The 25,507-nt window shown below is 43.5% G+C and overlaps 1 protein-coding gene across 1 annotated transcript in view; it reads right to left on the minus strand.

Moving 5' to 3' along the window:
• Positions 1-23,851: 23,851 nt before the first annotated feature.
• Positions 23,852-25,507, minus strand: part of ALPK2 (alpha kinase 2) — a 69,899-nt gene continuing 68,243 nt past the window's right edge. Inside the window, exon 11 of the mRNA XM_065407008.1 lies at positions 23,852-24,068. Coding sequence (XP_065263080.1) covers positions 23,852-24,068 — 217 coding nt within the window. The remainder of the gene's footprint in view (positions 24,069-25,507) is intronic.

Here is a 25,507-nt window from a genome sequence, read left to right on the forward strand (position 1 = left end):
TAATAAAACAAAAAAGAGAGAGAGGTCTGGCACATTAACTGGCAGGGTTAGGTTGTCTTATGGGCCGTCCATCTGCTAAGGACTGACTCACAAGTTGACTAGTATTCTCAGCAGAAATGTGCTCTGGTTTAATTAAATCAGTTTAAAAATCAGTCTAGTTAAACTGGTCCAAAGCCCAAAGGTTAAACTGACTTAAGTTTTGCTTAAATCAATGTATTTTAGGTTGGTAACACTGATGCAAATGAAACTGTTTTCAGCAAGGATTTCAACAGATGAAGGGTGTATGTATTAGGGGCGTGTACTGGTTTAACTAGATCAATTTTTAAACCAGTTAAACAAATAGTTTCCAGAAAAGATGGAACATTTGTGTGGATGATACAATTGGTGGCAGGTTTCCTGGATGGAGCCAATTGTGGAAAAAGCTTTATTAGAGTCCAAAGGATCCTGCCATGTCCTGTTTTTTTCCCCTGCCATGGAATGTGATGGCATCATCATCATCTCTCTCAGAGAAAGGAAACCAGCCCTGTTCCGCTTCCAATTTAAGCCTGTGAGAGTTTTGCCATTAACTGAATGAATTTAGAGTCAGGTCCATCATGTCTAACAATTGCTGGTCCTTCCTAAATTACGATAACATATTGATTTATACTTGCCCAACAAATACGTCTCATATTTTCACCAACTATTTAAAATGCCCAGTGAGTGAGTTTGTCCTAAAATTAAATCTAGGCCTCTTTCACTCTTCTACCCCATTGTAGGCCATCAGGTATACTCTGAGATGTTCACCTACTAAATAGCTCTGAAGCTGCTAATAAAATCCCTATGTCAAGCTAGAACAACTATCGAGAAAAATCACAGCAATCATCCAAAGGGGACACTTAAAACATTCTTCACATATGTATTTCTGGTGCTCATGTGTTAGGAGTATTAAAAACATTTAGGCAACTGGAGGGTTCAAAATTTGCTAATATGTTCCTTCCATGTATGCACTGCATCTCTGATATGTGATGCCATAGTAGGCCCCTGTAATTAACAGGAAATAACCACTGGATCTCTGCTAACATGGTATGGCAATTGTTGCTAAATGCTGACATTTAAAATGGTGACTGTTGTGTAGGAACACGTGTGAAATGTGATGGTTCTTCTGTATCCATATTCCATGCCTCTTATGGGGCACACGCTTGTGCAGGATTTGTGTTTTTACAAGCAGATGCTGATATAGACTTGCAGAGGATGGGGAATCTGGCAGGTGACTATAAGGGACACATAGTGTATGTGAGGGGGTGTGCATTGTTGTCTTTGAATGTAAAGCCACTAAAGGAAAAGAAATCACTTTAACAAGAATTTAAGGGCAATGTGCACTATGGGGGTGTGATTTCTAAAACGCACTAATATATTGCTCATTAATTTGTCCCTGTAGACCCTGCTGGTGTGCACTAAAGGTTCTCTAGTGTGCGTTAACATAGTGCTCTTTGAATCAGTGCTATGCTGAAGTGCATTAGGGAACATTTAGTAAGCATCAGCAGGATCTACATGGACTAACTAAGGGCAGGTCTACCCTACCGCTTAAATCAACCTCATTTATGTCACTCAGGGGTGTGAAAAAACACCCCATTGAGTGACACAAGTTACAGTGACCTAAACGCTGTCCACACTGGCACTATGTCAGTGAAAGACTCTCTCCTGCCAACATAGCTTCCACCTCCCATGGAGGTGGAGTAATTATGTCAACGGGAGAGCGCTCTCCTGTCGGCATAGAGTGTCTTCACCAGATGCAGTACAGCAGGGCAGCTGCATTGGTGCAGCTGTGCAGATTTAGTGCTTAGACCTGCCCTAACGTGCAGCACATTAGTATGCTTTAAAAATCACATAGTGAGCATTATCACACAGTGGAGACATACCTTCAGGTCAGAGAGAATGTTCCCTGAATATCCAAAGAACTCCTCCCTCAAACCTTCTCAACTCACTTAACACACCCAGCAATTGCACCTAAGTGCCATAATGATGGGTGAATTAGATAAGATAAAATAGAATAAATGAAATACGCTAGCACTAGATGCATCAGAATACTCCTCTTGGTCCATTGGTTCTGGCAGCATCTGAAAGCTGCTGGCTTTCTTAATTATGGGTGGAACACGGTTCAAAATGTATACGAGAGGGATATATTTATAGGGCATGTCTAAATGGAGATGGATAAATTAAATCAGTTATAAAGGTGTTCTGTGTCTTATCGTCTCTCACAAATAAACAGCTCCCTTCATTTCCATGAAGAGATCAGCACCCAATCAACACAGTTTTTGGAGCCAGACAATTTAAGTTCTCATTAGCCGTAGCAAACTATTAGGGAATCCTATTTCAGCATGCAGCACATATCAAAACCCACCCAGTGCTGTTCAAAATGAGCAATTAATTACACATACTGTGCTGCACCTGAAAAACTTCCACCATCTCTAGAGGGATAAAGGAATCCTATAGAAAGGCGAGAATATATCCTTTTGCTTCCCAGTTTACTGCCCATTTTTTGAAAACGGATAGAAAATTATGTTATTGTTATTATTTATGAATAATAAATCATGACGTTGCAGTTACATACGGTACCTTTTATCTGAGGAGATCGGCGATTTACAAACATCTAATACCCACAACAATCCTGCATGAAGTGTCTTGTGGGTTGATGGTTTCTGTTTTAATCAGGAAAGAGAGAGGAGGAGTAAGAAGAAAAGATGGAGACTCTGAACCCTAACCTTTCCTTCTCCACTCCCCTCTTTTCATGTTTCCCTCATCTATTCCCCCTTCTTTCTTTTCCAGTGCTCACGCAGAGTGTGGCAGTGGCTCTGCCTGGCGGGCGAGTGAGGAGGACACATCTAGTTTGGTTCACGAGATGGTGGAGGGCACAGTAAGCATCACATGCACTTTAGCACTGAGGTTAAATTGCTCAATGAGCCAGGTCTGAGAGCATTCAATGAATCCCCTGCAGCTAAGAGCCACCACAAATCCCACCATGTTTTGGTGCAAATGTAAAGCCTTCCGTAGCATAATTGCCTTTGACCTTGCCTTTCCTAACATAAATAGCAACATGGGTGTTAAAAAAAAAACAACCAAACCCCAAAAAACCCACCTTACTCAAACATGATACTCCCCTGCGCTCACACTTCTGGCGCTGAGAGAACAAACACGGGACAGAGGTTAGTCGTGTTGCTTAATGAACTATGGGAAGGAACTCAGATACTACAGTGACGAATTTGGTGTAAGAACTTATGCAGAGTAGAACAGAATCCTTTCCGTCTCCTGCATCGTCACCATCAATACAGGTCCTGAAGGGCAATCTGTGCTTGCGGTTCTAACTGTGCAGCCCCATTGCCTGTGTGAAGTCGGTTACCATGGCGATGTATGTAGCACGAAAGCCTAGCTGGAGAGGAAGGATGGCCTTGTGGTTAAGGTGCAGGGCTGGAGAGCTGGGTTCATTTTCTGGTTTTGCCACAGATTGCTGTGTGACCCTGGGTAAACTGCTTAATCTCTCTGTGCCTCAGTCCTCCATCTGCAAAAGGGGGAGTAATGACACTTATTTCACACACCCCAACACAAACACACTGTTCCCTTTGTCTGTGTTGTGTATTTAGTTTATAAGCTCTTTGATGCATGGACTGCCTCTTACTATGTATTTGTATAGTGGAGCCCTGCCCTCGGCTGGGGACTCTAGGTGCTACTATAATACAAGTAAATCATCATCATAAAAATCAAATGGGTTTGAGCAGTGGTAACTAATAGCAACCTATTGCTCTGTTGCTTTCTAATAGCAACCTAGTGGGCAATACTCCTGGTGATGTAGGTGGAGGGCTAGAACGCAGCTTAGTCTCCCTTAGTTGTGTTGGATCTATGGGGCTAACAGGAGTAAAAAGAAGAAAGACTGTTTTAGTCACTTAAGGGCTTTATCCTGCCCCCACTGAAGTAAATGACAAAACTCCCACGGGGTTTAGTGGTATAGGACTGTGCCTTAAGGGCCTGATTCAAAGCCCAGGGAAGTCCATGGTTGGTTACACTTGACTTTGAATTGGGGACTAAATAAACACAGGGAACAGCTGTGTGGAGAAAGGAGGTGCCATTTTCACCTTAAGTGTATTCCAGATTATAACCTCACTTTAGCAGTGTACAACATTGTAAGGTGCCCAGACTAAACAGTACCGTAAATGCACGCTGTAGCTTGTCACTGATTTTTCAAACTTGTTTCCATCATTTATGTTTCACTTGTGATCCTTTGTCTGTTTGTTGCAGAGCCTCAACGTTGAAGTTTGGGACTTGTCCGTATTTCAGCTCCTACGGACTATTTACTGCCAGAGCTGTGGAGTGTGACAATGGTGTTTGTGTCCAATCTATCAAACGCCATTATCACACTAAATAGCTACTGTTAGATAAGCCATCAGGTCACAGAAGGAAGAGAGCTTTAAGCAATACATTTTCTGGCTGTGATGAGGAATAAAGCAGGTTTGTTCTTGTATGTCACGATGACTGTGCTCTTTTATGAGCCATGCTAAAATAATGTACAATAAACAAATACTCTGCTGTACGTACTTCCAGTTGTAAAACTCCTTTTTAAAGTACACATTGTAATGAACTTAATGCTGTCCATTTGCTCTTACTGAGTCATGTTTATATTAATGGATTGTAATGTTTTTATTCAGCAATGCAAGTGGCTGTGAATTCTTCCCTTATTTAGATTTCTGTTAGGTTATAGCTGGCAACCTGCAGCCTCTATTTAAGCAGTGTTGTCAGTATTTAATGCATTTAATTAACATGTTTTGGTCTGGAACATATTCTTCAATTATCTCATTGAAATGATCTCACAAAGACCATTGTGGCACTGAAATAAATTTGTTTGGAGGTCAGTTGTACAAATACAACACACTGGATTCATGATTAAAGAAAATGAATCAGGAGTATTGCTGCCAAATCATCAAACTGACGTGACGTCAGAAAAGAAACCCGGGGCCCAGTCCTGCAACCCTTACGCAAATAGTGTTTGGGCATGTGGGTCTCATGGAAGTCAATGAAAGCTCGGGGTGTTCAATATCTTTAAAAATGTAGGGTAAGATTATGAGCCCCTTACTCGTGTTGAATAGTCCCTACAAATAGTCCTGTTGAAGCTAACTTGGGAAAGACAGTGCTACCTCGCATGACTAATGGTGTCATAATCTGGCCCTTATTTAGGTGCCTATTTGTAAGAACCTGAGTTTGAAACATTTGGCTTAGATGCCCAACTTAGCACTTTACACACCTAGGTTTGACTATTTGGCCCTAAGTAAAATGAATGCAGGAAAGAGCAGATAATGATAATCACTGCTTCTGTATTGTAGTATTAGGTTAGCAAGTGGTGACCTAAGTAGAGCAATTGCCTTTCATTCATAGCATCTATATAGTTCTCCTTATTAGGGCATGGAAAACTTGTATTTAACACTCGATTTACCTTTATATAAACACGACATAAATCTGCCAGTGCAGATGCACTACACATCCTTGGACAAAGACCGCTTTGTTCCCGTGTTGGACAAGTATGAAAAATAAATTGTGATGATGCTAGTTTCTCTCTTGGTGGATGTGTCCCCCTTTTTAGAGAAAACACCAGCAAGAAAAATTAGGTTGGGCTCATCAGAAAACACAGAACGCCAGTAGTGTTCCATCCCAGATGTGATATCATGTTGGTGTTTACAGGCTAGATCAGTTGTGCATGGTCTGTAAAGATCCTTGCAAGAAAAGCATCCTGCAAGGTAATGAGTGAATATGAATGCAGCATCAGGCTTCCCACAAACAAAGGAAAGGAAACTTTACTCACAGCCCTATACACTACCAGTGTGCCATTTCTTCTTGCAGACCTCTCAGCCATTGCTTTTAGCTGGTTTTGCAGTTATTCATTCACCCTACTACCAATGCCAAATGACTTCTGATAGCTCAGAGGAGCATGCTGGAACTGTAACACAAAGCAGAAATGGGTCTAGAATGGAAATATTTATTGTTCATGGATACACAACCTGGCTGATTAATTGAAAGTGACAAGAACCCAGAAGAGCTTGCAAACAAATCTAGCCTGTGTTTTATTTCACAAATTTTCAAAGGACTGAATATGTTGTGCTAAGGAAGTTTGTCCATTAGATTACCCATAAACAAATGACAGTAGCCCACAAGTGGTCCATCTAATCTATGGTGCAAAAATTGTCAGATAAACATGCTTAGTGTATTCAAAAAGAAAGAAAGGTAAAAATAGTATTACTTCCTCAAGTTTCTCTCTGCTCTCAGTACACCCCTTCTACCTTCACATCTATCTGTTCCTGTTCCAGTCCAGTTGGCTGACGGTCAGGGGTCTGTAAAATCCCCTTTTTCCCTGGTCTTGGTGAGAGAGAACATTACACAGATACACAAAGCTAAAAAAAAGTCAGTGCTGGGGCATGTTGAGCCTGCAGCCCTAGCATTTGGTAGAGTCTGAATTCTCCCCTTCTTCATTACTGTAATTATAGAGTTGTCTGTTGAGAACTACTGGGCTAGGTTATGAATTAAGTGTTGGGATTTTGAAAGGTACGTAAGGGAGTTAGGCACACAAATCTCACTGGGTACAACTTTGAAAAACTCTTAAGCAACTTAGGAGCTGAAGTCCCATTGAAAGTCATTGGAACTTTGGCTCCTAAGTTACTTAGGGTATGTCTACACTGCAATTAAACGCTTGTGGCTGGCCTGTGTCAGCTGGCTTGGGCTCGTGGGGCTTGGGCTGCAGGCTGCAAAATAGCAGTGTAAATGTTTGGGCTGGGGCTGGCACCTAATTTCTGGGACCCCACGAGGGGGATGGAGCCGAGAAACTGGGCCCCACCCTGAGCCCGAACATCTATACAGCAACTTTACAGCCCCACAGCCTGAGCCCCGCAAGGGCCAGCCGTGGGTATTATTTGCAGTCTAGACATACCCCAAGGGACTTTTGACAATTTTGCTCATTAACTTGCAATGAGAATTGGGCACCTAATTTCCCTTACGCTCAGGGCCGGCTCCAGGCACCAGCTTGCCAAGCAGGTGCTTGGGGCAGCCACTCCAGAGAGGGGCGGCACGTCCAGCTATTCGGCAGCAATTTGGCGGACGGTCCCTCACTCCCGCTCGGAGCGAAGGACCTCCCGCCAAATTGCCATCACAGATCGCGATCGCGGCTTTTTTTTTTTTTTTTTTTTGCGCTGCTTGGGGCGGCAAAAACCCTGGAGCTGGCCTGGCTTATGCTCTTTTAAAAATTCCTGCCTACAATGATTTTTAAGGTCAAGTGATCACATGTCTGTACTGATAAAAAGAGTGCTTCATGCAGTTGTCTTTCACTGAAGCGTAGCATCATCTCTGTGATTTATCATATAGAAATTACATTATATTTGCATCTGCAACCATTTCTATTGTTCATCCTTTCTGAACAGAGCATTTTTTGCGAGCTCCTGAAATTTTTGCATTGAAAATGCAGTCCTCTTCCCCGGGATGTATTCCTATAAAACAGTTATTAATGACAACGTATTGGATTGGTTTGTGATGTGAAGAGAGAGATACAACCATATTAACATTCAGTTTTAGGGTATGTCTACACTGCGAAGTTGTCGACAAAACTTTTGTCTTTCGCGGGTACTTAAAAAAGCCCCCCTGTGAAAGACAAAAGTTTTGCCGACACAAGTGGCAGTGTGAACGCAGCTTTGTCGGCAGGAGCACTCTCCTACCAACAAAGCTAATGCTGCCCATGGGGCTAGAAGTATTTAGTTGGCAAAAGTGTTATACCAATAGAATAAAAACCAGCAGGATCTTATTAAGAGGGATAAGGCAAAGATGCCACATTTATTGTAAATATAATAATTCTATAAAAGATAACAGTAAACAACGTTGTTTGGCTACTTATTCCTATTACTACTTATTTCTTATACACACACATTATACCTAATACCTACACACACACACACACACACACACATATATATATATATATATATATATATCCATCAGATGTTCTGCAGCTGCTGCATAGTTACCAGTCCTGCTTGAGTTTGCAGCTTGTGGCGGCTAACTGTCCAGGAAAGCCGGGCACAAGGACGAGCTGGGTCTCTGTTGGGAATGCACCGATGCCCTTCCATGTTGGCAGCAGAATGTTACCCTTCTCCCAAAGTTTTCCATCTCACCCATCCTTTTTGTAGGCTTTAGTTTGAATCCAGAGTCTATAGGTCTTGCTGTGTCATGCTGCCTCTGGGTTTGGTGATTGATCACCCGTCAATTGCAGACATGACTTTCAGCCTCGGACCGGGCTTTGATCTTCCTTCTATTGTACCTTTTCTTTTTAGGGTGGATTCTTCTTACTTCGTTAGGGCTCTTGTCTGCATCTTCAGCCGTTGGTGTTTGAACTCTATTTAATCAGGACAGGCTGGGGCTGGAGGTTGATTCCATCATTCATACATACCTCATTCACACATTTAAACTAAACTAATAAGATTACACCAGGGTTTGCAAAAATGAAGGTTGCAGCAAGCCCTTACAAAATGGAGTAAGCATTTTAAAATGGGGTTTGAATTACAATATGGCAAATAGTGAACAGAAGTTACAATATAGACAAGTATAGTAAATGGTGAACAGAAGTTACACTACTGAAACAGTGCAAGTCTCAGTGATTTAAGCAGGAATTGGATTGATAGTGAAACTTACAGAGGCAGCTGACTGAACAGCTATGGCTCTTAACAGGCATCTTAATTGTTATTTAGCCAGTTATTGGGGTAACCGGTTTTATGAATGAATATTATTTCATTCATAAAACTTTACTTATGAAGTTGCATTAATAAAGTGAACAATTAAAAACAATTTCATTCATCAGTCCTACAAAAGTGCCAACAAAGTACCGACAAAGAGCGTTTAATGTGTCGACGCAGCCTTGTTGCTAAAAGCTGCATGGTGTAGACAAGCCCTTAGGTTAGGCCAGGGGTAGGCAACCTATGGCACGCATGCCAAAGGCGGCATGCGAGCTGATTTTCAGTGGCACTCACACTACCCAGGTCCTGGCCACTGGTCCGGGAGACTCTGCATTTTAATTTAATTTTAAATGAACCTTCTTAAACATTTTAAAAACCTTATTTACTTTACATACAACAATAGTTTAGTTATATATTATAGAATTATAGAACAAGACCTTCTAAAAACGTTAAAATGTATTATTGGCACGCAAAACCTTACATTAGAGTGAATAAATGAAGACTCGGCACACCACTTCTGAAAGGTTGCCGACCCCTGGTTTAGGCATTTGGTAAAAAGAATTCTCCAGACTTCAAACTAGCTGATAATCCTTCAACCCAGTTAATAGTCCCACCACAGGTTGCTCCCCAAGGGACCCTTTAAAATCAGTACTACCCACAGTTTTACGCTCTTCCACATCAGAACTGCCTGTTCAGAAGCCTTTCCACTTATTGATTTATTTTGCATTCTGGAAACTTTCAGAGCCACCTGGTGCAGACCGTATTAGAGGCAACAGTTAGAGGCTGATGATTCTGATCAACAGTGATCCAGCTTCTACCTCAAATTGGGAACAGCTCTTGCAGAGAAGTGGGGAGAAAGCTGTGGGATAAATACAGTCAGTAAAGGTGGCAAAGTGAGCAATTTTAAGAGAGACAAATGCTCTTGAATCACAGAATCATGGGAGTTACAAATGGAAAGGACCTACAACATTGTTCCCTAGAGTACATTCTCTAAGTGCTTTTTCCAGGTCACTTTTAAATGATTTAAAAATTAATGGCGATTTGTATTTTGGGAAAAAAAGCGCTAGCCAAGCACCTATTTTAAGCTTTCCCTGTAGTTTAAATTAGTTACAATGTCTTAGAGACACGGTCGATGATGGCTCCAAGTTTACGGATGTGCAAGGCAATATAAATGCCTAGCTAGATGCAAATTGTCACCTGAACAACTCTGCGTAAGCTCAGGGCCACCCAGAGGATTCAGGGGGCCTGAGGCAAAGCAATTTCAGGGGCCCTTTCCATAAAAAAAAAGTTGCAATACTATAGAATAGTATATTCTTGTGGGGGCCACTGCGGGGCCCGGGGCCTGGGGTAAAGTTGCCCCACTTGCCCCCCCGCCCCGGGCAGCCCTGTGTAAGCTCGAAAGTTTGTCTCTCACCAATAGAGGTTGGTCCAATAAAATATATTACCTCACCCACCTTGTCTAGCTTGATGCAAAGTCTATTTATTTAAATGCACCTATATAGCACCTATTGCTGTGGAACTTCATACAAAAATGAAAAACCTGAATTGATAAACTATCCCAGAGTAGTAGTGTTACCCCATTTGACCTGAGCAGTTAGCCAAATTTGGGGTGTTGGGAGTTGTTCCAGTCATGAGGAGAAATCTATGACCGAGCCAGGTATTTTTTTTGATGCAGCCGTGTTTATTTATAAATGTTATAAGATTATCCTGCTTCTCTGACACAGGAAGACTCAAACGTCCTGAGACAGTTTCTTTGCTCGCTGTCCCAAAGCTGCCTTTCCAGCCAGCACTCTGTGCCCAAAACACTTTCTTTCTTCGCTTTCTCTCAAGACCACGTTACAAGCACTGCTGTAACTGTCTGCCTGCTTGGGTCTCTGGTTGCCTCTGTCTCTGTGTGACCCTCCCCTTGTTCTGTGTCTCTCACACAGATAAGAACAATCTGGGTCAGAGCGTCTGGTTTTGAAATCCCTTGGGCCACATTGTTCAGTGTCTACTCCCGTTTTTCATGTGCCGGTGTTTGGGTGCTACTGCTATTGTTTCAGCCACTTCTTTACAACGGCTTCTTTACATTTCTCTTGAATGAAAGGCATTGGTGATTTCTGGCTCACAACAATAAGGTATAACATAAACTGACCCATAACCCTTGTATTAGCAAAAAACCAATCCCCTCCCCACAACCCTTCTATTGATAAAACCACCTCAGGCTGTGAATGATTTGCTAGAGCGGTAACCAGAGATTGTCTCTCTTGGAGGTGTTAAACTGGCATTGTTAGCCCTAGCTTAGGTCTGGCATAACTGAGCCACATATGTGGCCAGCACTAGATCCACCCTGCTGAGGCAGTGCGGGATGGCTCAAGGTGGTTAGGGGATGCACGTCACGCCTGGAGCTGGCAGACCACACCTCCTTTGGGGCCTGGCACATGGTGCAGGCAGGGGCACTCCAGGACTTTTTCACATGGTATGTACAACTGAACCACGCTCACTTTAGGGGGTTGCAGCATCATTCAAGTTTGGCCCAGTGACCCCCTCTGTTGTAATGGAGGGGGCACCGGGTCACATTTCAGTGAGTGCATTGTGACCTGGCATGTGGGGTTGCAGGGCCAGTCAGGTCTGGGGGCCCTTCCTCCCATGGGTGGCACTGCTCCTGCCAATGGTTTGCAATATGTATAAGGTATGTACGCCTGCGGGTGCCACTGGACACAGGGCAGAATGGCTCTGGGCAGCTGGGGAACATCTGGTGGGGTGTGCGTTATGGCTCCCTACTGCCTGCATAACACGACAGCACATGCCCCGAATGTCTCAGGGGGCCAGGTGACAGTCAGGGCCTCAACTTAACTACTCTTTAGAGTGCGGTGTTGCAATCCTGGCTGGCCCTGTGGATGGAGGGAAGAGGGGGTTCTCTCTGGCTTCAGTCACATAGCCATGCAGTAGAAGGGGCAGGGTTTTGTCATTATCTTTTAGGTTAGCATGCACAGCAATAGGATCAGCCCTGACTTTTCTGACTAACCGGTAAAGTCCGTCTGCATTGTCTCTATTTCTTCGTTATGGAAAACAACTATCTTATTACATCTGTCCTTTGGCTCATTGACAAAAGGCCTGACTGAATCTCCTGCTTTCAGAGTCGTCAAAGATTTTTCAGCGCGCAGCTTCCTCCCACAGTTCTCTGGGTTTTTCGTTCCATTCTCTGAATCACTCTCAGTAGCATCCAGTTCTTGAAATCTATAAATATCTTTAATTCCGCAGTGCTTTTGCTACCCGGCCCCTCTCTCATTGCTGGACCCATCTCGAAACTTGGTCATCCACTGCCCTCCAGTTCCCCTCTTGAGCTATGCAGCCAGCACACATTACCTTCACCTCCTACTGTCTCCTGCAGTCTTTACACCCTGACTTCAATGGGCATTTGGCCTGAGCAAGGGCTATGGAATAAGTCTCCTGATTGACCATCAAGTGCCACAGACAGTGAAGGATGGATAGATCCTCTGCTGTGACTCCTCCTCTGTTCATGAGAGCATTTCCTCTGTGCTTGAGAACAACCACCCTTGTTTCTAACTCGGTGATAGAAACATTTAGCAACACCACTAATTCTCAAGGGACCTGATTCTGTTACATAACAGCAACCTCAGCTCACTTCAAGGGAAATTGCTTGCATGCAGCAGCTGCCACTGCAGAAAGCAAAGATTCTCCTGTCTCCTAAGACTCACTAATCACAATAATTTCACACCCACAATATTGTAGAGCAAAACCTCGAAGATGAATCATAGTAGCTGCTGATAATTATGGTTTATTTTTCAAAAAGCCTTTTATGAGAGCAAACTGGTGGTGGGGAGGGAAAGATTTCTAGAGGCTAGTCTGGGGACAATACTGCTTTCTCTCCTTGCCCTTGCTCTGAGTGAGTGTGCGTAGTGGTGCCTTCCCTTCTGCAAAGCCCTGAAGGTGATGCCTTCAGCAGCAGCTGCTTTGCTTCTCCCCCTTTGATTGAGAAGAGAGTAGAAAAGAGCGTCCCCACCCTCCATTCCTGCAGTGCTGTCTAGGGAGTTAATGGCAATGTTGCTTGCCCTCGCCTCATTATGGATAAGATGATTCTTCTTTGTGCAAAGAACATTTTATGCTATTTTTCTCCTTCTGCTCCCAGATCCCAGTGTGATGCCTGCCAGAACATGATAGCCCTACGATAACAACAGTACCAGCAGGAAACTAAAAGCCTGTCACCCTGGAATAGCCCTCGCAGTCACAACATGCTCACAGGTCCTTGCCCACTCCAGTACAGTGGGGTGCAAAATAGGGGGCACCAATGCCTGTGTTTTGGGGGTGCAAGGGCTGTATTGGCTTCCATCTGCAGCCCTAATAAAGGAAAAGCATCACACACACACACACACACACACATACACACAGTTCTCCACCCCTGTGGTGCTTCGTGGCAGAATGATAGCTGTGTAGATTAAATTTTCCATTTTGTTACTGTAGCGCTCTGAGAACTCCAGATGAAAAGTCATTTATTGAGGCTTTTATTGTAGAGCTGCGTGACCTTTGCAACACCCACACAAGTGTTACATATGCTGAAGTTTCTTGAAGAGTGAAAAAGAATTGAGGAGGACTGGGGCAGGGGGAGGAATAATAGATCCGGAGCCTTGCAGATCATTCTTAGGTCATGGGAGGCTGAGCAGTGGGAGCTCTCTCAAGAAGTCTCCCAATATCACATGAATACGAAAAAGAACCTAATCAAAAGTGCATTTTCTTTGGTTAAGTGGTACATGAGGAACGTTCCGGAAAACATGCTGCCTATTTCTTAATGGCATTACTTCTCTTGCAGCCTCTCTAAAAGAATGGAAAAGAAACAGAACAGTGGCATTCCAAGTAGAGCAGCTGAGGTTTTTTGGGGCCACAACTTTACCTTTCTGAACTTCCATCCATATTTCTACAGAGTGATTGAGTGACTTGCAAACTAGGTGAGCAGGATTGCGGGGAATAAGACCTGGTATCTGGCACTCAATTAGACTAGTGCTAGAGATCAACTTGGCCCTGGAAACCTCAAACTCCTATTTCCCCTCCTTGAAATCTGAACTTGAACAGTAGCATCTGAATGTTTCAATTAGAGCCTATCCGTGTAATGAGCAAAGTCCTTTTTTCAAGCACCTACGTCCCATTGGCTTTCAAGTAGTTTAGACCTCGAAAGCCCAAATCCTCAAAAGTAGATAGGTGCCTAACTCCCGCTGAAACCAGTGGGAGTTAAGTATCTAAATATCTTCACGGATCTGGGCCTACGTGCCTGGGTCTTAAGGAGCTTTTGAAAATTAACTAAAACATTGAAAACGTTGGCTCCTCTTAATCATGCCCACTCTAGTTCTTAAAAACTATGTAGGAAGTGGACTGGAAAAAACATAAGTTAAGAATAGGTATCTGCTTAGAAGATACATATACATCTCTAAATTCAATACTGTATCCTGGCCATGTGATTAATTACTTTTTGAATAACAAAAGGAAACATCTAGTAGTGGCCTTATTGATCATCCATGCCTAAATGTTTTATCATTCTTAATATCTGTAATAAGAATGTAAACAATAGTACCTCAACCTAAATTACAGCTAAGATCATGGTGGATTCTCCATCACTGACCATTTTAAAATCAAGAGTGGATGTTTTTCTAAAAGTTACATCCTAAGAATTATTTTGGGGAAGTTCTATGGCCTCTATTATGCAGGAGGTCAAACTAGATGATCACAATGGTCGCTTCTGGCCTTGGAATCTACGAAGAGGCAAATAGCATAACGTTACAAAACCAGTGTCAGAGTACAGTGCAGTTTGCTCATTGTGCCTGAGTCTGAGGATGTTGATGAGTGTAACAATGAGTGTCTGCTGTTAGCACAGGGGTTCTCAAACTGGGGGTTGGGACCCCTCAAGGGGTCGTGAGGTTATTACCTGGGTGGTCGCGAGCTGTCAGCATCCACCCCAAACCTCGCTTTGCCGCCAGCATTTATAATGGTGTTAAATATATTTAAAAAGTGTTTTTAATTTATGGGGGTCACTCTTTGCTCTCTCTCTCTCGTGTGTGTGTAACCAATGTATTCTCTTGGTCATTCACTCACACTGAATGTCTTTGGTACTCTGTTGGTGCGTGTCATAGGTTCGCTGTTTTTAATGTTGCTATTTGTATTATGCTAATGCCTAGGAACCTCAATCAAAGATCAGGGTCCCATTGTGCTAGACATTGTACAGACAGACTAATAACAGAAAAGACAGTTAGTGCAAAATGCCCCAGAGTAGCTCATAATCTGCATAACACTAAATAGGTGGATGAAACAGATAAGCAGGTTGGGAGTGGGGTAGGAGGCTCAGGCTACGTCCTCACTACGGGGGGGGGGGTGTCGATTTAAGATACGCAAATTCAGCTACGTGAATAGCGTAGCTGAATTCGACATATCGGAGCCGACTTACCCCGCTGTGAGGACAGTGGCAAATCGACCTCCGCGGCTCCCCTGTTGACGGCGCTTACTCCTACCTGCGCCGGTGAAGTACAAGCGTCGATTCGGGGATCGATTGTTGCGTCCCGACGAGACGCGATAATTCGATCCCCGAGAGATTGATTTCTACCCGCCGATTCAGGCGTGTAGTGTAGACGTAGCCTGAGATAGTAAGAGAGTTGAGTTTAGTAGAAAAGCAGAAGTCTCTGCTCACCAGATGGTAGTGATGGGAATAATTTGTAGGCATCACGGCAGAGGTACTTTTAAACTAATCAGAATGGCTTTCAGCTAAGATAAAGTTAAGAAAATTGATTTTCTTTCCCTGTGGCAAACTGTCAAGGTATAATTATTTCAGTGTAGTTGCACTTCAAAGTGAATCCAAATGCCACAGAGATTTAAAAAAATCTTTTAGGAAACAGTCATTCATTTTAACTTTTTAGTTCTGTTGCAGGCAGATCATTGTATAAAACTAGTGTACTTTTGAGTTTTCCTATCCTAAGCCGGAAAAAAAGAACCAATGGGCACACTACAAATATCTTTAAGATTTGTTACGTGCATTACATTGTGAATGTATTAGCAGTGTATTGTATCTCTAATATACTCATTAATTGGGAAGAATGGTAAAAATCAATAAAATCTTGGGCAGTGGAAAAGCAAAATGTTTTAATAGCTGTGAAGGATGTCCATGTTCATGGAACCTTAATACGGATAGCTGTCATTACACAGTGCTTCACAGGCACTTTTGTTCTGAAAGATCAATAAGAAGAAAATCACACTTAGCCTTTGAGTAGTGAGGTCAGTACTTGGCTGAACTGGCAACTGAAAAATATCAAGCCCATCAAAATACCCATACCCAGCCAGAACATGCCCGGACTCTTTAGAGTCACTGATTAACCCTCCATCAATGGACTTTGATAACGGCAATCCCCCACAGGAGCGAATATTTCATAAGACTCCCTTATGATGGTTTCTGGTGGGGAAAATGTGCTTTTCTTCTTTGGGAAAAATCATCTTTCCTAAAGAGCCTTTCAAAGTGTTGTGTTCCATGAGCACATCTCAATCAAACCAATCCCTAAGCCGGATTTGTGGTTCCAGCCTGTTCCACTTATTGATCAACAGGTTTGGATAGAGTTTTTGATTAATGAATAAGGAAATCAATATTATTATTGGTTTGTATTATTGTAACACCTATGAGCCCAAGTCATGGGCTAGGACCTCACTGTGCAAGGTGCTGCACAAACACAGAATACAGACAATCCCTGCCCCAAAGAGCTTAGGGCAAATCCTGCAATCAGCGCCGCAGGGATAGAACCATGGAGCCCACCCATATGGAGTCATTTGCAGGATCCTTTCCCTCTATGTTCTCTCATCAGTAGTGAACTCACCAGATAAGTGCAATGGGGAAGTGAAATTCTTCAGGAGTGTCAATAAAACTAATTAGATTTTTTTCCATCTCAATTCTACACCTCCTGGAGATGTGAGGTAACCGAAAGCAGCCAGCCTATTACTAACGGGGAGAAAAGGAGAGGGATGCAAATGTCCTGCTAAAACATACATAAGGGGACAAATTCTAGTCACCAAGGGAAGTACCTGGCAGATGTTGGCTGTTCAGAATCTTCCTGGTCCAGAAAGACTGAAAAAATCCCTCTGCCGCTCCTACACAAAGGGGTACAAGAGGGCATGGCCTTTGCAGAAGTGAGTGTGCCCTGCATGTATATGCACCTAAACATACTCAACATCTGGACCAAGCAATATTCCCTGGATGAGATTTCCTCACTTTTAGCAGGACTGAGGCAGAATCCAGACACAGTGATCATAGCAAGCCTTACAAGACAACACTTAAGAACATAAGAACGGCCATACTGGATCAGACCAATGGTCCACCTAGCCCAGTATCCTGTTTTCCAAAAGTGTCCGGTGCCAGGTGCTTCAGAGGGAATTAATGTAATAAGGTAATTTTTGAGTGATCCATCCCGTCATCCAGTCCCAGCTGCTGGCAGTCAGAGGTTTATGGACATCCAGAGCATGGAGTTGTATTCTTGAACATCTTGGCTAATAGTCATTGATAAACCTATCTTTTGTGAACTTACCGAATTCTTTTTTAACCCATTTATATTTTTGGCCTTCACATCATCCTCTGGCAATGAGTTCCACAGGTTGACATGCATTATGTGAAGAAGTACTTCCTTATGTTGGTTTTAAACCTGCTGCCTAATAATTTCATTGTGTGACTCCTGGTTCTTGTGCTATGTAAACAACACTGTTGTGTTATGGGGTAAAACAACACTTCCTTGTTCCCTTTCTCTACACCATTCATGATATTATAGACCTCTATCATATCCCAGCTTAGTCATCTCTTTTCTGAGCTGAACAGTTCTAGTCTTTTTAATCTCTTCTTGAATGGAAGCTGTTCCATACCCCTAATCATTTTTTTGCCCTTCTCTGTACCTTTTCCAATTCTAATATATCTTTTTTGAGATGAAGCAACCAGAACTGCCTGCAGTATTTAAGGTGTGGACATACGATAGATTTATATAGTGGCATCTCGAATACTGTGTACAGATGTGGTCTCCTCACCTCAAAAAAGATATTCTAGCACTAGAAAAGGTTCAGAAAAGAGCAACTAAAATGATTAAGGGTTTAGAGAGGGTCCCATATGAGGAAAGATTAAAGAGGCTAGGACTCTTCAGTTTGGAAAAGAGAAGACTAAGGGGGGACATGATAGAGGTATATAAAATCATGAGTGATGTTGAGAAAGTGGATAAGGAAAAGTTATTTACTTATTCCCATAATACAAGAACTAGGGGTCACCAAAAGAAATTAATAGGCAGCAGGTTTAAAACAAATAAAAGGAAGTTCTTCTTCACGCAGCGCACAGTCAACTTGTGGAACTCCTTACCTGAGGAGGTTGTGAAGGCTAGGACTATAACAATGTTTAAAAGGGGACTGGATAAATTCATGGTGGCTAAGTCCATAAATGGCTATTAGCCAGGATGGGTAAGAATGGTGTCCCTAGCCTCTGTTCGTCAGAGGATGGAGATGGATGGCAGGAGAGAGATCACTTGATCACTGCCTGTTAGGTTCACTCCCTCTGGGGCACCTGGCATTGGCCACTGTCGGTAGACAGATACTGGGCTAGATGGACCTTTGGTCTGACCCAGTACGGCCTTTCTTATGTTCTTATGTTTATTATGATATTTTCTGTCTTATTATCTATCCCTTTTCTAATGGTTCCTAACATTGTGTTAGTTTTTATGACTGCTGCTGCACATTAAATGGATGTTTTCAGAAAATTATCCACGACTCCAACATCTCTTTCTTGAGTGGTAACAGCTAATTTAGACCCCTACCATTTTGGATGTATAGTTGGGATTATTTTTTCTGATATGCATTACTCAGCATTGAATTTCATCTGCCCAGTCACCCAGCTCTGTGAATTCCCTATGTAATTCTTCACAGTCAGCTTTGGATTTAACTGTCTAGAGTAATTTTATATCATCTGCAAATTTTGCCACCTCACTGTTTGTCCCCTTTTCCAGATCATGCTGGAACACCACAGGTCCAGTACAGATCTTTGGGGGACCCCACTTTTTACCTCTCTCCATTGTGAAAACTGACAATTTATTCCTGCCCTTTGTATTCTATCTTTTAACCAGTTACTGATCCATCAGAGGATCTTCCCTCTTATTCCATGACTGCTTAGTTTGTTTAAGAGCCTTTGGTGTGGAATCTTGTCAAAGGCTTTCTGAAAGTCCAAGTGTACTGTATCAGCTCTATCAACCTTATCCCCATGCGTGTTGACACCCTGCCCCTCAAAGAATTGTAATAGCTTGGTGAGCCGTGATTTCCCTTTACAAAAGGTGCGTTGACTCTTCCCCAACATACCATGTTCATCTTTGTGTCTGATAATTCTGTTCTTTACTATAGTTTCAAACAATGTGCCTGGTACTGAAGTTAGGTTTACTGGCCTGTAATTGTCAGGATCGCCTCTGGAGCCTTTTTTAAAATTGGCATTACATTAGCTGCTTTCTAGGCATCTGGTACAGAGGCTGATTTAAGCAAAAGGTTACATACCACAGTTAGAAGTTTTGCAATTTCATATCTGAATTCCTTCAGAACTTTTGGGTGAATACCATCTTGTCCTGGTGAATTATTACTGTTTAATTTATCAATTTGTTTCAAAACCTGCTCTACTGACACCTCAATCTGTGACAGTTACTCAGATCTGTCACCTAAAAGAAATGGCTCTTACGTGGGAATCTCCCTCACATCCCCTGCAGTGAAGACAGATGCAAAGAATTCATTTAGCTTCTCCGCAATGGAGTTATCTTCCTGGAGTCCTCATTTAGCACCTCAGTTGTTTAAGGGCCCGACTGATTGTTTGGCAGACTTCCTGCTTCGGATGTACTTAAAATTATTTTTGCTTCGTTTTTGTGTCTTTGGCTAGTTGCTCACATTCTTTTTTGCCCTGCTGAATTACTCTGTACACTTGACTTGCCAGCAATGTTCCCTCTAATTTTTTACATCCATGTGCGGAATGAATTTGGTTATGTGCACCGATATGGAGGTGATGTGCAGCGGGGGAGGGGCCGAGGGGTTTGGAGTGTAGGAGGGGACTCGGGGCTTGGGCAGAGGGTTGGAGTGCGGGGTGGGGTGAGGGCTCTGGGGTGGGGCTGGGGATGAGGGGATTGGGGTGCGGGAAGGGGCTTAGGGCTGGGGCGCGGGGGGTAAGGGCTCTAGCTGGGGGTGTGAGCTCTGGGGTGGGGGTGGGGTTGAGGGGCTTGGGGTGCAGGCTGCCCCCCAGCCCTCTCTTGTCGCAGCATCCTGGGGCCAGGGGAGAGGCGCCTCTCCAGTCCAGGCCCTGTGGCTGCGTGCCTGTGCAGCCCTTGATAGCCTGCTGCACAGCCCGCAGCTTAGAGGGAACTTAGTTTGCCAGTGTTTATGCTCCTTTCTATTATCTTCACTAAGATTTGACTTCCAATTTTTAAAAGATGCCTTTTACCACCTCTTTTGCTCTGCTGTTTAGCCATGGTGGCAGTTTTTGTCCTCTTACTGGTTTTTTTTTATTATTATTATTATTTAGGATATACATGTAGCTTGAGCCTTTTTTATGGTGTTTCCATGCAGCTTTCATGCATTTAATTCTTGTGTCTATTCTTTTAAGTTCTAGTTTACTTCTTCATTTTTGTATAGTTTCCCTTTTTGAAGTTAAATGCAACTGTGGTGGGTTTCTTTGGCATTTCCCCCCTACAAGGATGTTAAATTTAATTACATCATGGTTGCTCTGAGGGTTGCTGGAAAGGAAGGGTGGCATGGCAGCATCACTTTTAAAAGTGGGCTTGGGAGGGAAGAGGCGGCACAGAGGCAGGGCCTCAGGGGAAGGGGCTACTTTTATGGAGCTTCTGTCACTCCTGGTTGCTATTACCAAGCGGTCCAACTATATTCACCTCTTGGACCAGATCTTGTGCTCCAAAGACTTCCCTCTCCTTTTGTGGGTTCCAGGGCTAGCTGTTCCAGGAAACAATCATTTCATGTGTCTAGAAATTTTATCTCTGCATCCCATTCTGAGGTGACATATACCCAGTCAATATGGGGGAGAGTTGAAATCCCCAATTATTAGTGGGTTTTCTGTTTTTTGTAGCCTCTCTAATCTCCCTGAACATTTCACAATCATCATCACCAGCCAGGCCAAGTGGTCGGTAACATATTCCTACTGCTATGGTCTTACTATTCAAGCATGGAATTTCTATCCATAGAAATTCTATGGCACTGTTTGGTTCGTGTAAGATTTTTACTATATTCGATTCTATGCTTTCTTTCAAATATAGTGCCACTCCCTCCCCCAGCGTAACCTACTTTGTCATTCCTACATATTTTGTATCCTGGTATTACCATATCCCATTGATGATCGTTGTTCCACCAAGTTTCTGTGATACCTATTATATCAACATCCTTATTTAACACCAGGCACTCAAATCCATCCATCTTGGTATTTAGATTTCTAGTATTTGTATACAAACACTTTTAAAATTTGTCAATATTTAGTTGTCTGCCTTCACCTGATGTAATTAACTGGGACTCTTTTGTTTGACTGTTTCTCTTCATTTCCTGCTTGGACTTTATCAACTTCTAGTCTCTTCTCTTTACTAGAGATATTGAGAATCCCCATTAATAAATCCTCATCTAAGGGATGTCTCTGTTCAAACCCAGTGCCTGTCAGCTTTCCCCCAGCCCTTAGTTTAAAAAATCCTCTGTGATCTTTTTAAATGTACATGGCAGCAATCTGGCCTGTAATCTTCCCCTTCTAGTCTGTTCTGTTCAGGGCCGGCTCCAGCATTTCTGCCGCCCCAAGCAAAAAAAAAAAAAAGCCGCGATCGGCGGTGGCAGTTCGGCAGCAGGTCCTTCGCTCCTAGAGGGAGTGAGGGACCTGCCACCCCCGAATTGCCGCAGGTGCCGCCCCTCTCTCTTGGCCGCCCCAAGCACCTGCTTGTTAAGCTGGTGCCTGGAGCCGGGCCTGGTTCTGTTCAGGTTCTTACCCTGCTCCAATCACTATGGTATCTTAGCACCTGAGAAAGTGGTATTTGATATACAGAGCCAAATTCTTCAGCCTGTTTAGATCACTTTGCACCATATAAATAGCTGGTGGAGAATTCCCCTTGGGTAGGGGCATTTTTTTCTGGTGGAAAGTGGGCAGAAACTCACTTCTAGCTCCTCCTCTCCCTGCATAAAGAGAGGAAGGGGGCATGTCAGGGGCAGTCTGGGGGTAGGTATGGATACAAGGGTGTATGGTGGAGCACAGCTCCTCTACGCCTGGTCTTTCACCGATAAGATATGGCCCTTATGCCAGTGGCAGGAGTTGGAGCAGGCCCCATGGGTGGTTGAGATTCAGGGAACCACACCTGGATCCCTATGGTGGCCAGTCTTCACAATATGCTGCACCGCTCATACATAGTGGAGAATCGAGGTCACCACAATAATTTCCTGTTCTAAGTATCTCAGTTACTATTGTCTGGGAATTCTGGGTCAATGTGGACTGTCATGGTGGCTCCCCCTTGCATTAGGCACACTTGACTCTAAGCTATTCCTTCAGAAACTCAGACTGTCCCTGTGAAGACAAAAACTATTGTACCTTTGTTGTCACGGGGTCTACTTGCCGCATGTGGCGCCGCTTCCTGGTGGCTCTGGGGATTAGCTCTTGCTAGGCATTACCCTCCTCTGGCCGTGTCTCTACCCATCATCTCTTTCACCCTGTGGCCCCACTCACTCCAGGAGTTATAGTTTCCTGTTGATGACTTGGCCCTCCGGCCAGGTCACTAAAGTTCTCCCCTTCTGGGGAATTCAAAGTCCTTCTGGACCAGCTGTCTGTCCGCATCTCCAACACCCTGCACCACTTCCCAGTGACTGGCAGGGGAACCCAGGCCCACCCACTACACCCAGCCCAGGGACTCTCTAACAAGCAGCCAAAGTCTGTACAGTTCTGCTCCTTGCTGTTGTCTTCCTATCTATTTGGCTCCCACCCCGGGTTTGCCAGCCCAAGCTCCCTTCTCCCAGGGAGTGACTGCAGACTACTTCCTTGCAGCCTCTTGCTGCTCACTGCTCCTGGGCTTTATACAGGCCCCTCCTCTTCCTGCCCAGCTGAGCCCATTTCCTGCTCCCTGTCTCCTTCAGGTGCAGCCTGGGCAGTTAATTGGCTGGCCTAGCTCTTTAACCCCTCCAGGCCTTGTGTGGGGTGTGCACTGCATCACACGTTGTCAATTAGGTCTCAGTCCTGCAAGGTGCTGAATATCCTTAACTCCCAATGACTTCAGTATGAGTTGTGTTCAGCACCCTGCAGCTTGGGCCCTCAGGCCCCAATCTTGCAGCAGGATCTGGGTGGGAGCAAGATGGGTCCAATTGCAGGATCAGGGCCTCAGGGAGAAAACAAATTCTGTGGATAAGAAACTCCCAGGTGATGCTCAGTTTTAGGATTTTTCCAACTGGGTGACCGAACTTTACGAGGAAAGCTACATAGTTGGCAGCTAAATCCCTGAGCTTGTTCAGAGAACAGGTGTGTATAATGATCCAAATACCCATGTGGCTTATGCTTGTTTTAAAAGGAATTTAATTGGCAAAAGTACAAGGAATAGGAGTATAGTAAGGATTAAAATTGTGCAAAGAGTTAGGAAATAAAGCAATTATTCTCATACATCCTTGACCCCAGTGCCAGTATCGAGCTCTAGTCCAAAACCTTTATTAAGTGGTGGCTTAAGTAGTTTTATTTTTACATAGCTGCTGAATGCCACAGTATCGCTGGCGTAGAGATCTGGGAGTTGCTGAATGGAGGACAGAAATGCTCCAGTGACCCATTTCCTGCACAAAGACCAAGACACAGAGTGTGCAAATACACAAATATACACTGACGTGACGGATGTAAAAATACTTGAAAGTTAATCGAGGCAGATAGCTTTGTTTGGCTTTGAAAACTTTCCATTGCTTTTGAATTGCAGCCTGCTAGGCCACAGATGCAGCTGGTTTCCTGGTTGCTGTTATCAAAGAACAGCTTCAAAATGGTGGTATAATGCAGAAGGCTCAGTCTAACTCCGCAGTCATGTCCTTCGGTACCTGTGCATTTCTAGAGAGGAGCTTGTGCAATGTTACTGGATGCTTTGAAGACAGGAGGTCTATGTTGTCTTGGTTGCCTGTGTGCTGGCCACTCTTTTCTGTACATTCGGTGAGCTTGGAGGGACTTTGCTTTTCATGGCTGTTGGTTTCCTTTGTTTTTGATGACTGCCTGGGAGGGATTTCAACCCCAACATCTCACAGTACTTATTGCACTGGTGGAGGGCTTTAAACTGATCAATGAAGGAAATGGCGCAGTTGCCTTTAAACCCTTTGTATCTGCAGCAGTGAAGAAGAACAAAAAGGGGATTTCAACATTTGTTTTTCAAGCCAGGTCTACCGTATGACTTTGGATTCATAAGTAACACTACAACATTTAATAAGCCTCTTTGAAGGAGAGATGTATTATCCCAATTTTATAGATGGTAAAATGAGGCACAGAGAGATTAAATGACTCGCCCAAGGCCAATCAGTGAGTCAGCTGCAGAGCAGAAAACAGGGCTCAGGAGGCTGGCTCTCAGCCCTGTGTTCCAACTATTCCTCTTCCAGCTATAATTTCAATGTGTGGCTAATACAATTGTCAGTTAACAACTTCTTAGATACGTTTATAAACAAAGAAAAATTCCACAGTATAATCTTTATAAAGTGCTTGGGGCACCTCAGATAGAAGAAGGCTACAGAAGTGGGTAAGTGTGATCATTATTACTCTGAAGGAGTGTCCCTGCTGCTCACACACAGAGCTAGTGTGCAGGGGACACAGCCTGTCAAGCTGCCCAATGTTGTCTCGTTCCCTTGTGCTCTCTCCATCTCTTTGTATCCATCGGTTGTTGCTTGGCTTAGAGTGTAAGCTCCGGGGGGCAGGGACAGTCGTTTTGTTTTGTTTGTAATCATAGCAGGAGTGTGATCTTTGTCCTGTTGGGATCTGTGCGTGAACCAGTTTATCTGGTAGCATCAAAATGAAAATATCTGAGCTGCAATCTAATATACAGTCCTAATACGTTCTGGGCATTTCATTTCTCTCCCAGGCAGCCTGCCTAGTGCTAATAAAGATGCTGTCTGCTCCAAGAAGAAAAGCCCAATCGCCATATGACGGATGGGCCTGTCGGTTCTAACATGCTTTGTAGAATAAAATTCACCAAAGGAGATAAGCAGGTGGCACAGAAACCAAAAACTATTTTTTAAGGCAGCATGACAGTATCTTTCTCTGTTTACCTCTAACAGCTTCATTTTGCATCTCTATTGTTCCTTTAAGGTGATAGAATAGGGAGGTTGAAATGTCAGGCTAGCTGCTTTCCTAGCATCAGTAATCTCACATGAGATGAAAAGGCCACCCGGGAACTCCCATGTGTCAGATCATGATGGAACACACAGTTCCACGGTAGGGTGGAAAAAAACTCTTTGATGGATCACACAAATCCTGCGGTTTCTCAAACATACCCAAAAAGTAAGTCATGCTTTTCTGCATACCCGCACTTCATATTGCAGGCTCCATTGCTTCCTTACAGACACACACACATATATAGCTATAGACTTTGTTGCTTTGTTTAATCACAGCCACACACACAATCTTGTCTTAAATGATTTTAAACAAATCATTGCAGCCTTGAACGTATGTGGAAAGAAGACAACAAACCCTGATTATCTTGTAAGGGAAATTATTGGTGTCCTTTATGGAGATCAGCTTCAATAGGAGAGGGAAGTCCTGAATTCAGCCTTTT

Source organism: Emys orbicularis, chromosome 6, assembly GCF_028017835.1.
Source record: "Emys orbicularis isolate rEmyOrb1 chromosome 6, rEmyOrb1.hap1, whole genome shotgun sequence".
NCBI classification, from domain to species: Eukaryota; Metazoa; Chordata; order Testudines; family Emydidae; genus Emys; species Emys orbicularis.